Consider the following 12,683-nt stretch of genomic DNA (forward strand, 5'->3'; position numbering starts at 1 on the left):
AATCTCTTTTGATAGATAAAAGAGATTAAACAAGGGAACGGAGTCATTGTTGTTAGGTGCCATCAAGTCAGTTCCTGCTCATAGCAACCCCGTGTACAACGGAACAAAACACTGCCAGTCCTGTGCCATCCTCACGATCATTGTTACGCTTCAGCCCACTGTTGTAGCAACTGTCAATCCATCTCATTGAGGGTCTTCCTCTTTTTCGCTGACCCTCTACTTCACCAAGCATGATGTCCTTCTCCAGGGACGGATCCCTCCTGATAACACGTTCAAAGTATGTGAGACATAGTCTCGCTATTCTTGTTTCTAAGGAGCATTCTCACTCTACTTCTTCCAAGACAGATTTTTTCATTTTTTGTTTTGGCAGCCTATGGTAACACCACAATTCAAAGGCACAATTCTTCTTCGATATTCTTTATTCATCGTCCAGCTTTCACATGCATATGAGATGATTGAAAACACCATGGCTCGGGTCAGGCGCACCTTAGTCTTTGAGGTAACATCTTTACTTTTCAACACTTCAAAGAGGTCTTTTGCAGGAGATTTGCCCAATGCAATGAGTCTTTTGATTTCTTGACTGCTGCTTCCATGGGTGTTGATTGAGTATCCAAGTAAAATGAAATCTTTGACAGCCTCAATCTTTTCTTGGTTTATCATGATGTTGCTTATTGGTCCAGTTGTAAGGATTTTTGTTTTCTTTATGTTGAGGTGTAATGTATACTGAAGGCTGTAGTCTTTGATCCTCTTCAGTGAATGCTTCAAGTCCTCTTCACTTTCAGCAAGCGTCATTTGCATATCGCAGGTTGCTAACGAGTCTCTACTCCTGAGGCCCTGTTGTTCTTCATATAGTCCAGCTTCTCGGATTGTTTGCTTAGCATACGTCTTGAATACAAACCTATTGCCATCAAGTCGATTCCAACTCATAGTGACCCTACAGGATAGAGTAGAACTGCCCCATAGTTTCCATGGAGCAGCTGGTGAATTTCAACTGTCAACCTTTTGGTTAGTAGCTGTAGCTCTTAACCAGTGTGCTACCAGGGTTTTCACATGTTGAATAGGTACAGTGAAAAGATACAAACCTGATGCACACCTTTCCTGACTTTAAACCATACAGTAGTCCCTTGTTCTGTTCGAACAACTGCCTCTTGATCTATTTGTAGGTTCCTCATGAGCACAATTAAGTGTTCTGGAATTCCTATTCTTCGTAATATTACCCATAATTTGTTATGATCCACACAGACGAATGTCTTTGCATAGTCAATAAAACACAGGTAAACATCTTTCTGGTATTCTCTGCTTTCAACCAGGATCCATCTGACATCACCAATGATATCCCTTGTTCTATGTCGTCTTCTGAATCTGGCTTGAATTTCTGGCAGTTCCCCATCAATATACTGCTGCAGCCACTTTTGAATGATCTTCAGCAAAATTTTACTTGCGTGTGATATTAATGAGATTGATGGATAATTTCCACATTCAGTTGGGTGACTTTTCTTAGGAATAGGCATAAATGTGGACCTCTTCCAGTCTGTTGGCCAGTTTCCAAGTTTCTTGGCATAGAAAAGTGAGCACTTCCAGTTCTGCATCCATTTGTTGAAACATCTCAGTTGGTATTCTGTCAATTCCTGGAGACTTGGTTTTTGCCAATTCCTTCAGTGCAGTTTGGACTTCTTCCTTCAGTACCAATGGCTCCTGATCACATGCTTCCTCCTGAAATGTTTGAATGTTAACCAATTCTTTTTGCTATAGTGTCTCTGTGTATTCCTTCCATCTTCTTTTTATGTTTCCTGCATCATTTAATATTTTCCCCACAGAATCTTTCAAAATTGCAACTGGAGGCTTGAAATTTTCTTCAATTCTTCCAGCTTGATAAATGCTGAGCACGTTCTCCCCTTTTGGTTTTCTAACTCCAGGTCTTTGCACATGTCATTATAATATGTTACTTTATCTTCCAGAGCCACCCTTTGAAATCTGGTCAACTCTTTTACTTCATCATTTCTTTCTTTGGCTTTAGCTACTCAACATTCAAGAGCAAGTGTCAGAGTCTCTTCTGACATTCATTTTGGTCTCTTCTTTCTTTCTTGTCTTTTTAATGTCCTCTTGTTTTCTTCATGTATGATGTCCTTGATGTCATTCCACAACTCATGTGATCATCAGTCATTAGTGTTCAATATGTCAAATCTATTCTTGAGATGTGATGCTGGAATCTAGGCCTCCAGTGTTCAAATACCAGCAGGGTCACCCATGGTGGACAGGTTTCAGCTAAGCTTCCAGAGTAAGACAGACTAGGAAGAAGGACTTGGTGATCTACTTCTGAAAAGAATTAGCCAATGAAAACCTTATGAGTAGCAGCACAACATTGTCTGATATAGTGCCGGAAGATGAGCCCCTCAGGTTGGAAGGCACTCAAAAGATGACTGGGGAAGAGCTGCCTCGTCAAAGTAGAGTTGACCTTAATGACCTGGATGGAGTCAAGCTTTTGGGACCTTTATTTGCTGATGTGGCAGGATTCAAAATGATAAGAAACAGCTGCAAATATCCACTAATAATCAGAACATGGAATGTATCATGTGTGAATCTAGGAAAATTGGGAATTGTCAAAAATGAAATGGAGCCCATAAACATTGATATCCCAGGCATTAGTAAGCTGAAATGGACTGGTATTAGCCATTTTGAATAGGACAATCATTTGGTCTTCTATGCCAGGAATGACAAAACTGAAGAGGAATGGTGTTGCATTCATCATCAAAAAGAACATTTTGAGACCTATCCTGAAGTATAGTGTCGTCGGTGGTAGAATAATATCCAGATGCCTACAAGGAAGACCAGTTAATACAACTATTATTCAAATTTACACACCAACTATTAAGGCCAAAGAAGAAGAAATTGAAGATTTTTACCAACTTTTGCAGTCTGAAATTGATTGAACGTGCAGTCGGGATGCATTGATAATTACTGGTATTTGGAATGGAAAAGTTGGAAACAAAGAAGAAGGGTCGGTAGTTGGAAAATATGGCCTTGGTGATAGAAACAGTGATGGAGATCACATGATAGAATTTTGCAAGACCAACCACTTCATCATTGCAAATACCATTTTTTAACAACATAAACGGTGACTATACAAGTGGACCTGGCCAGATAGAATATAGGAATCAAATTGACTACATCTGTGGAAAGAGATGATGGGAGCAGAGTAGATGAGGTAAAATGGATGCCAAAACACATGGAGATCATTTAGGAATAAGGAAGCAGAAGCTGAAGAGACACAGACCATCCTCCATAGCCGACAGAGAGAGAAAGCCTTCCCCTAGAGCCATTGCTCTAATTTTGGCACAGAGGTTAAGTGCTACAGCTTCAGTCTTAGTATTAGGTATCCAGTGCTGCTGTAACAAAAATACCGCAAGTGGATGGCTTTAACAAAGAGAAATTAATTTTCTCACAGTAAAGTAGGCTAAAAGTCCAAATTCAAGGTGTTGGCTCCAGGGCAAGGCTTTTTCTCTCTGTCGGCTCTGGAGGAAGGTTTTTCTCATCAATCTTCCCCTGGACTAAGAGCTTCTCTGTGCAGGAACCCTGCGTCCAAAGGATTTGTGTTGCACTCTGCTCCCGGCACTGCTTTTTTTGTATGAGGTCCCCCTGTCTCTCTGCTTGCTTCTATCTTTTCTGTCTCAAAATAAACTGCCTCAAGACACAATCCAATCTTTTAGATTGAGTCCTGCCTCACTAATACAACTGCCACCTGTCCTACCTCATTAATATCATACAGGTAGGCTTTACAACACATAGGAAAATCACATCAGACGACAAAATGGTGGACAATCACACAGTACTCAGAATCATGGCCTAGCCAAATTGATACATGTATTTTTGGGGGACACAATTCCTGGTAACAAAAAGGTTGGCAGTTTGAATCTACCAGCTGTTTCTTGGAAACCCTATTGGGCAGTTCCACTCTGTCCTGTAGGGTTGCTATGAATTGGAATTGACTCGTTGGCAACAGGATTGGTTTTCGTTTAAACTGTGAGAAAATGAATTTCTGTCTGTTAAAGCCAAACCCTTGTGGTATTTCTGTTATAGAAGCACTAGCTAACTAAGACACACAGGTTCTGACTTTGGCAAATTTTACTCCAATTTCCTAAGAATTGATACCTTTCACAATATGCAATATTTGCAGACAGATATGAGACATTCTTTTCACATAAGTCTTATATTTTTGTCTTTCAGTAAAATTTTACCATCTTTAATAAGGGTCTCACATTTTTAAATAATGTTTATTCCTAGTTGCTTTTGTTGTTAGAATGATTTTTCTCCCCACTATACTTTCTATTTTTGGTGAGCAGAAAAGCTATTGAAGTTTTAAATTGATTTTGTGTTTGGCTGCTTTATTAAGTTCTTATTTTTGTTGTTAATTTTTCATTTGTCTCACATATGTTTTCTAAGAATGAAATCATATCAAGTTCATATGATGATTCTGACTATTCCATCACCAGAACTACTGTACTTATTCTGATTTTATGTTTTCTCACACTGGCTATAATCATACAAATAAATATTTGTAAAAAAGAAGGAAACAGCATATTTTGTCTCCATGAGTGACAAGAAAAATGGGAACACTTTGATTTTTCTTTGGCTTGCCCACCTTCTCTTTTGATGTGTTTTACATTTTTTTTTCCTATGAAAACTTATTTTTAATTTTTTCCATTTATTTCTGACCATTATTATAACAATTGTATCATGTCTTAATATTCTTAAGTTTAGTTTTAATCACTTAATATTATGACTTTCCCATAGTTAAGGAATTTTGGTTAATTTCCTAGTAATCTGAAATATATGTGGATGGTATATTTTCTGAGTTTCTGTATACATGAGGATAACTTCTGTTTCTTTGTAACTGTAAATAACAACTTGGCTGGATACAGAATTCTTGTGTTTAAACCTAAAAATGTCATAGATTTTGCTCTGTTTTCTTTGATAGTCTGTATTTAAAAAAATCTAAGCTTAAGTGGATTTTCCCCCAATGTTTGACATTCATACTTTTCACATGGTTATATTTAAATGTTAGTAACTTTTTCATTAATTTTGCCTTGCCCTGGGTTAGCCTATTTGATCTGAAGACATGAGTCTTTATTTGGGACAGGAAAATTTTCTTTTTTTTTTTTTTTCTCTTGGTAACTGCTTAAGTTTAATTTATGCTTGATTCTTCTTCAGTAAAACCAATAATGTATAGGTTTTATTTCTGATCTCTTGACATTCCAGATGTTTAACTTTTCTCTTTCATAAATTTTATCTTTTGTCCTTTCTTTATATCTTATGTTCTCAACTTAGTCCTCCCCAATACTGATTTTATTTTCTGCGATATTGAGTCTTAATTTTCTACTTCTAAGACAGATTTTCTTTCTACTGTGGAGTTTTTTGTTTCCTTACCCTCGCTCCTCTTCTCACCCAGCTATTTATCCCAACTTGAAACCCTGTTCCTTCTCTTACTAGCTGTATGGCGTTACTTATGATATTTAATTTCTCTGTTTTTCATTTTTTTCATCAGCAAAAGGGAGGATGCTAATTCTTTCCGTAGAATGAAATGAGGTAGTCTGTGAAAGCTTTTAGAACGATACCTAGCACATGGAAATAATTCAACAAATTTCAGCTGCTGTTATTTTTATCATCATCATCATCATCATCTCTACCTACATCCTGGCAACTCTTCTTTCTTTTCAACTATTGTCTTATCTCATTTCAGAGTATTTTTCTTTTTTTTTATGGGAGTCATATTTTATTGAATATTTGGGAAACACACGCAGACACTCTCTAAAACATATTCCTGATGTAAATCTTTATCTAAATCTTCACCTTGAGTGCAGTGTACCCCTTTTTATGTTGTAGAATATATTCATAAGCATCACATTGTTGTTGATTGAGCTATTTATACTTGTACAGGGGAGATCTTTTGAAAATAGAATAGGTCAGTTTTCTTTGGTCCCTCTAAATGTCTACTTGGGAGCTTTTAGAATTCTCCTTTTAGATCTATGTTGGAGGGCTTGTTCATACACACAGTATTTAGTCAAATTCTGCTGATCGGCTGTTTAGTTGGAGGGGTAGGGCTGTATTTAAGACCACTCTCCGATTGCACTTCTCCAATAATTTCATGCTACAGAAGAGAATGTATTCTTGGATAATTTCAAGTCATTTTTAATTCTTCTCTTGCTCAAAATAGTGGGCAAAAAACTGCACTCTCTAAATTGCATTGCTCTATCACTCCTGCCTCATTGCTCCATACTACTGATTCCTTTTCCAGATACAAGGTGTCATAACAGGTCCAACTCTGCCCTCTGCCATGCTGCTTTGATGTGAACTGTAGCCCCTAAATAGATCCATAAAAAGGATACTGATGATGGTTTGGGGCTGATGTATACTTGCCTCCTATATTTTTGGGGAATGGACTTCTGGCCCTCTGATAGGTAAAAGTCATGCAGAAAAGTGTATAGAAACCCCTTCCTTCTTGCTTCCATTATTTTGATTTAAAGCTTTATTCACACTTTAATGGTAATGCCTTCAGGAGTTTGGCAGCATGTTGACTAATCTTTTTAGTCCCCTGACACTTTCCATCTGTATGTGTGTTTTATGAGTATTTAATGGGAGAATTAAGAGAAGTTGAATTAAGGCCTCTCCAGTTGGTTTTAAATTTTGCCAATTTGTTTTAAAAAAGGCTATCTGATCACAGACTCATAGACCCGAGGGGGGTGGGTCCTTAGTCCCAAATTTTCATTTTATAGTTGAGGAGACTGTTTCTTGTCTGAGGTCACACAGAGACCAGACCTCTGGTCTCCTGCCTCTTGGCCAGTGCTTTTATCATTCTAGTTCCTTGATTGTTACCAAAAAATGTTTTTATTAAGTAATGATGACAAGTCTGCATTCTCGATCTAGAGTTAATTATATTTAGGATTTTTTTAATTGTGATACATATATATATATATATATATACACATATATATATATCTATTGTGTTGTTGTTAGGTGCTTGGAGTTGGTTCCGACTCATAGTGACCATGTGTACAAAAGGACGAAACACTGCCCAGTCCTGCTCCATCCTTACAATTGTTGTTATGCTTGAGCCCATTGTTATAGCCACTGTGTCAATCCATATATATATATATATATATAAAACAAAATATTTGGCATTTCAACATTTTTACACATGCAGTTCAGTGACATTAATTACATTCATCACGTTGTGCAGCCATCACCACTATCCATTTCCAGATTTTTCCATCACCCTCAACAGAAGCTCCAATGTTCCCTAAGCCCCTAGGTATGACTTCCTCTTACTTAAACAGCAAGAAGCATTATTGTCACATAGAAAAATAGAGAACTACAAGGAAAACTCCATCAAAGAGCAATGAAGTTTCTCATTATTTAAATACTTTAGGGGACATTTCTGTACCCTTCTTGCCATCTCCCTCTATTCCTATTTCTAGCAGTTTTAAGAGAATAAAATACTCAAATTGGGATAATAGTTCTCTTAAATGAGTTGATTCTTTAATAATTATTTTGTGACATTCCACATTCCATTGTGGCTACCCCTTGGTGTTTCAGCTGCTGGATGATTGCTCATCTCGTCTTAAAATGGCCTACCCAGCCAGAGCGCTGTACACTCCAGATGGAGAGCAGATTCAGTCATGGGACAACATAGAGCGAGACATGGTCATCTGTGTGTCCACGGGACATGGCTTCGTAACCCAGAAAGGTATGGGTAAAACTTTCTTTTCCATCAAATTTTTGTAGAATTAAAACATCAAGTCTCTTATTCAAAGAGCCTACATACTGAGTTTTATATTCCAGTATGATGATTTTTAATAATTATCCTCCCCTCCACATTTTTCTTCTCCCGTATGACTAAAGTTAAATTTGTATATTTATGCACTGGGACCTCATCGTTAACACTGTCTGCTCTAAAGAATTCAGCCTAAGTTCAGTTAGTCTTGAACCTTATCCAAGGGGCTTGTTTGCAGAAATATTAAAAAGGCCTCATTTCCCTGAGGAAAGTAAGGATCTCCTGGCTTGCTGCTTTTCAAGTTATTTAACTCTTAATGTGTTATTAATTGTAACTGTACAATTTTTAGATTTCTTTAGTAATAAGCAAATATATACTGGTTTTATTATCCTTTCTATTCTTTGATTATTTTGTGTGATAAATGACAGAAATTAAAATGAACATATATTTGTTATTGTACCAACTCTTGGCCCTTTTCCTATTTATTTTGAAAAATTTAAAGTCCCTTTCTGTAGGTAGTTATACATTAGCAATGACATAATTTTCAGGAAATTTTGAAAAACACTGATACTGTTTTAAAGGAACGTAAAAGATTAGGAAGTGAATTGCCTGGCATCCCTAAAATAATAATGCTAGATTATTCCTTTTAAGAAGTCAACGTAAAATGATTATTTCTGTGTTACATACAAGATAGGTAAACCAAACACTTTTAAAACAGTCCCAATCATACCTTTATATTTAGCCCAGAACATGCAAAAACATTGAAATGAAGACCCAAAGATAGGAAGACAAAGATTTGTTGGGATGCCTAGCACTGTTCTTAGAGATGCTACAAATAGTCCTCCAACACCACCCTACATTAAGGGAGAAGCTCCAATCTGTCCCCATCACCCACAACTACCAATCACCCCAGCTCTTGTTGAGACCCTATGTTGTTACTTAGAAGAACACCCAATGATGGGGTTCTTATCAGTCAGTATTAGTTGACAGTTTTCTGTGTTCCCAAAATGCATAGCCTATAAAAGAATAATAATCCAGGGTACCTTCTCTGAAAGAGCTTTCAATCTATTTAAGGATATGAGCATACTTGAAATGACTGCTTCATAATCGAATACTAAGCAAAGAATTGGTGTAGTAGGAGGTACCTTCCCAGTCCTCCATTACTTACCCTTAGTCATTCATACTCTTGGGATGGGCTTCTGTTGCTTGGATGCCATTCTCCCTGTCTCCTTGTGTTCACTGGGTCTATCTGACAAATAAGCTAAAGTATGCTTCAGGCAGCCTATCCAAAAGGATATCCAAAACACAGGGAGAAATGTCGGCTGCCTTCCCAGAAGCAAGCCTGTCACCAGTAAAAACTGAAGGGAAGAGAGAACGTTGGAAAATGCAAATATTACTTACCCTACCATTTTCTTCCACATAACAAGGCTTTGTAGATAAAGGCTCATTTTTGCATCCTCAATCTGTAACCATATGGATTACTATCATGTGAATATTGATTTCTTTCCCCATATTATCTTCAGTAAAAGCGTTAATGGCTTTCCCCAATTGTCTAAATTCTTTCCAGCAAGTGATATATGTTCTGGGATATCTGACTGATTGCAGAGTCTAATTTAGTTGCTCTTTAGAAACTTATTTCACTATATTGGTTGCCATTGTATTGTTTTTCCTGAAATAATTGTTAGAAATAATCTGGTAGAAATGTAAATATTTGGTGTGCTTTGAAAAGGTCAAGACAGAAGTGTCACTAGCGCATGTACACTTATAAACGGACATTTAACTAATTAACCATTCTGTCATTCCACTCATGATTTTTCTGTGATTGGCTTAACTGTGTAACAGAAAAATAAGATGGCATAGGAGTTTCAAAATCAAGTATTCTATAATAACTTACTTTCTGTATGTACTATAATGCAAAAACATTTAGCATGTGGAAATTAGTCATCAAAGAATCACATAGATTTTTTAAAAAGTGAACCTGATTTGGCAAAACAAACCTAATGCTTTTAGAATGGTTCCTTTCGTACAAACCCCCAACAAAATTAAAAAAGCGCCTTATGCCATTTGCCATCAAATCTGAACACTGTTCTCACTGCTGTTTTTCATCTTTCCAGTGGGCTCATTTTTTAGACCACTCTTAGGTTAGCTTCCAACCCAGGCTTTATAAACATCCTGGAAGGAAGCCCTCTCTAGCAACTGCCATTCTCTAGAAATCCAAAGAATGTTAACACATATCTGATACGATAAGCAAGTCAAGTGTGTAATGAGAGAGTCCAGGGTGGGAGCCAAGGATTTCTGAGGGATCTTCAAGTTTTTCATCATTTTGGACTTGTAATTATTTTCTGTAAATACATTGACTTGTCTCTCAAAATGATTTTTTTTTTTTTTAAACAGAGTTAAAGCAACTGATGGAGGTCAGAGCAAATTATGCCAGAATCCGAAGGCAGGAGGGCCCTCAGGCCACAGATATCATGGTGTCTCCATCATCGAAGCTGTTATCTCTGGTACATCAGTGCTATTAATTCTTATAAGAACCATTGTATTTTCTGCTGCATTTTTACTGTTACAGCTTCTGTGGACATACTTGTATGCTTGTTACAATATAACTATTTACCTGTTTTTAATTTGGTGCAGTCTCTTTAAAAGCTATTATCTTACCCATTTTACATAGTTGGCATTTGATGCCTCAAATCTGTTCCTGGAAAGCCAGCAAAACTAGGCAAAGTAATGCCAGTAAGGTAACTATATGATCTGTATTTTCTCCCAGGAAAAGAAAAATATAAACTGCTAGTTATTATTGAAAAATAATTTAGTGGGGTTAAGTAGCTCATACATATGTAACATTTGATAGTAAAATGGATTCTTTCACCACCTAACACCAAATTTGACCCAAACTGACATTTGCCTGGCTCAGTTGCCGTATTTTCAAAACCTCCTTGTTTAAATCTTACCTTTACTGAGTGAAAATGAAATGGCTGGTAGCCACAGAATGCCACACGAATCTCTCTTTACTCCTCCAATTTCTCTTCAATTTAGCCTGTGGTAACAGTGCAGGGACCCTTTATGGGCACGATTAGATGTCGTTCATGAGAGTGAAGCTGGAAAATTCCTAACATGTTGGTCAGTAAGCAAAAGTCACAGACTATGTCCTCAATATGGAAACTTAGGAGAAGAAGATACGTACACTTGTAAGAAAAACCATCTAAGGATTATTTTTTTAGAAAAAGAGGTTGAGGGTGATCCTTAGCAATCTTAGGTAGCAGTCCTACAGGAAGAAAATTTGCCTGTCAATCTCCTCCTGGGATGAAGAGAGAATCCTTTTGTTTTTTTAAAAGCAGTGACAAATCAAAATTTGGCTTCTGCTCCTGATGGAAAATTTTCAGAGAAGTGCCCTTCCTCCCTCTCTTCCTCTGAGAGCTGCTCACAGCTCTGTCTGAATATAAATTTTTTTGCAACCTGACTAGGTATGTACAGAATGGCTCAGCTGCGCTCACTCCACTACCAGCCACTTTAATGCAATGCAGAAAGGCAGTAGATCATATCTAGTGAAGGGGGCTCTTCGTAATTGCTGCAAAAGGCCTGCTATTTACTTCCAGTCTGCAGATCGGTATGGCTGTGCACATGCATTCCTGCTACCTCCGCCACTGCTAAAAGCAAAATACAACGAGGTGGAATCTCACACATAACACCAACAGCAATTTGCCCCTTTGCAGGCATTTTCTTTACAAATTTTTGCAATGTTATAGATGCGAGAGTATTTTAAAGCAGCTTTGTGACATGTAGGAAAAGAAGATTGCATGGGGCCCCCATTTTTCTGTCTCTTTTTCTTTTTTTTAACCAGAAACTCAAAACAAGAGGGGTTAAGAACTTCCTCCCCAGTCCGAAAGTGGGTCAGCCAGCGGGACTCTGATCTGCCAGGCTTCTCCTTAGAATGACTTGACCACGATCCCCATAGAGACATGAGTTCTTTTTTTCTTCAAAATTCCTTGAAAACAAAAGCATTTCTCAAGGTGCAAAAGTATCTATCATTTTGCTGCCAGAGAAAAGTTGATTGGCTATGAAAATGGTATCATTTCGCCATGGATCAAATGTGCAAATTCTTGTGAAGTTCTTCATTCTTGCATGTGAATACGTTGAAAGCGAAAATTGGTAATATCACACAACACTGTATCAAGCACCAGGAGACATAAGGCAAAAGTCTTAACTGAACTTTTCCATTACTAGTAAATGGAATTTTAGATGTAATCTAACAGTTATCAACACATCACATTTCACCAGCAAGGCAGCAGCACTTATACCGTAGACGAGGGCTTGCCCGGGGTATCTCAGAACTTCATAGCCTCTGTTAATTTAGGGCAAGGACATCCCTGCTCTTTTCCTTCTTTCCTCTTTAGCTGGCTGCAAGGTGGACTGGGGAGCAGTTACCCCAGCTTCAACAAGAACTATAGTATAAGACAATGCAATTTTGTTCCACCTCCTAGGCTTGTAATAAACCCAGTAATTTCCTTTGGGGACATGTTTATCAAATTTGAATCAGCTTCATTTATGTAAGTCAGATTTCAATATTTTTCTATCAACTGAAAACCATTTATTATTAAAGACTAAAGCAACCATCCCTGCATTCGTAGCCTCCCCCAGAAATTTATTTCCTGCTGGTTCACAAACACCCTTAAGGTGATCCAGATGTTAACCAACAGTGAACCAGCATTTGCGATTACCCACAGGAGAGCTGGAGCTTTCTTCCCACCTCTAGCTTTTGTTGCCTGATGAAGTGTTGGGATGAAGTTGTATGTTTCTAAACAAGCTAACTAAAAGCACTAGGCCTGAAAGTTTGACAAACATTTTGAGATTAACAGATTAAAAAAATATATATATTAACCGATAGTATTTATAAATAAAAAGGATTTTTATCTGG

The 12,683-nt window shown here is 37.4% G+C and overlaps 1 protein-coding gene across 1 annotated transcript in view; it reads left to right on the forward strand.

Annotated features, from left to right (window-relative positions):
- The window catches only part of DCDC1 (doublecortin domain containing 1), a 522,229-nt gene extending 511,939 nt beyond the window's left edge, over window positions 1-10,290 (forward strand). Inside the window, exons 35-36 of the mRNA XM_064289443.1 lie at window positions 7,591-7,741; window positions 10,163-10,290. Coding sequence (XP_064145513.1) covers window positions 7,591-7,741; window positions 10,163-10,290 — 279 coding nt within the window. The remainder of the gene's footprint in view (window positions 1-7,590; window positions 7,742-10,162) is intronic.
- Window positions 10,291-12,683: the final 2,393 nt, after the last annotated feature.

This window comes from Loxodonta africana, chromosome 7 (assembly GCF_030014295.1).
Source record: "Loxodonta africana isolate mLoxAfr1 chromosome 7, mLoxAfr1.hap2, whole genome shotgun sequence".
Classification (NCBI taxonomy): Eukaryota; Metazoa; Chordata; class Mammalia; order Proboscidea; family Elephantidae; genus Loxodonta; species Loxodonta africana.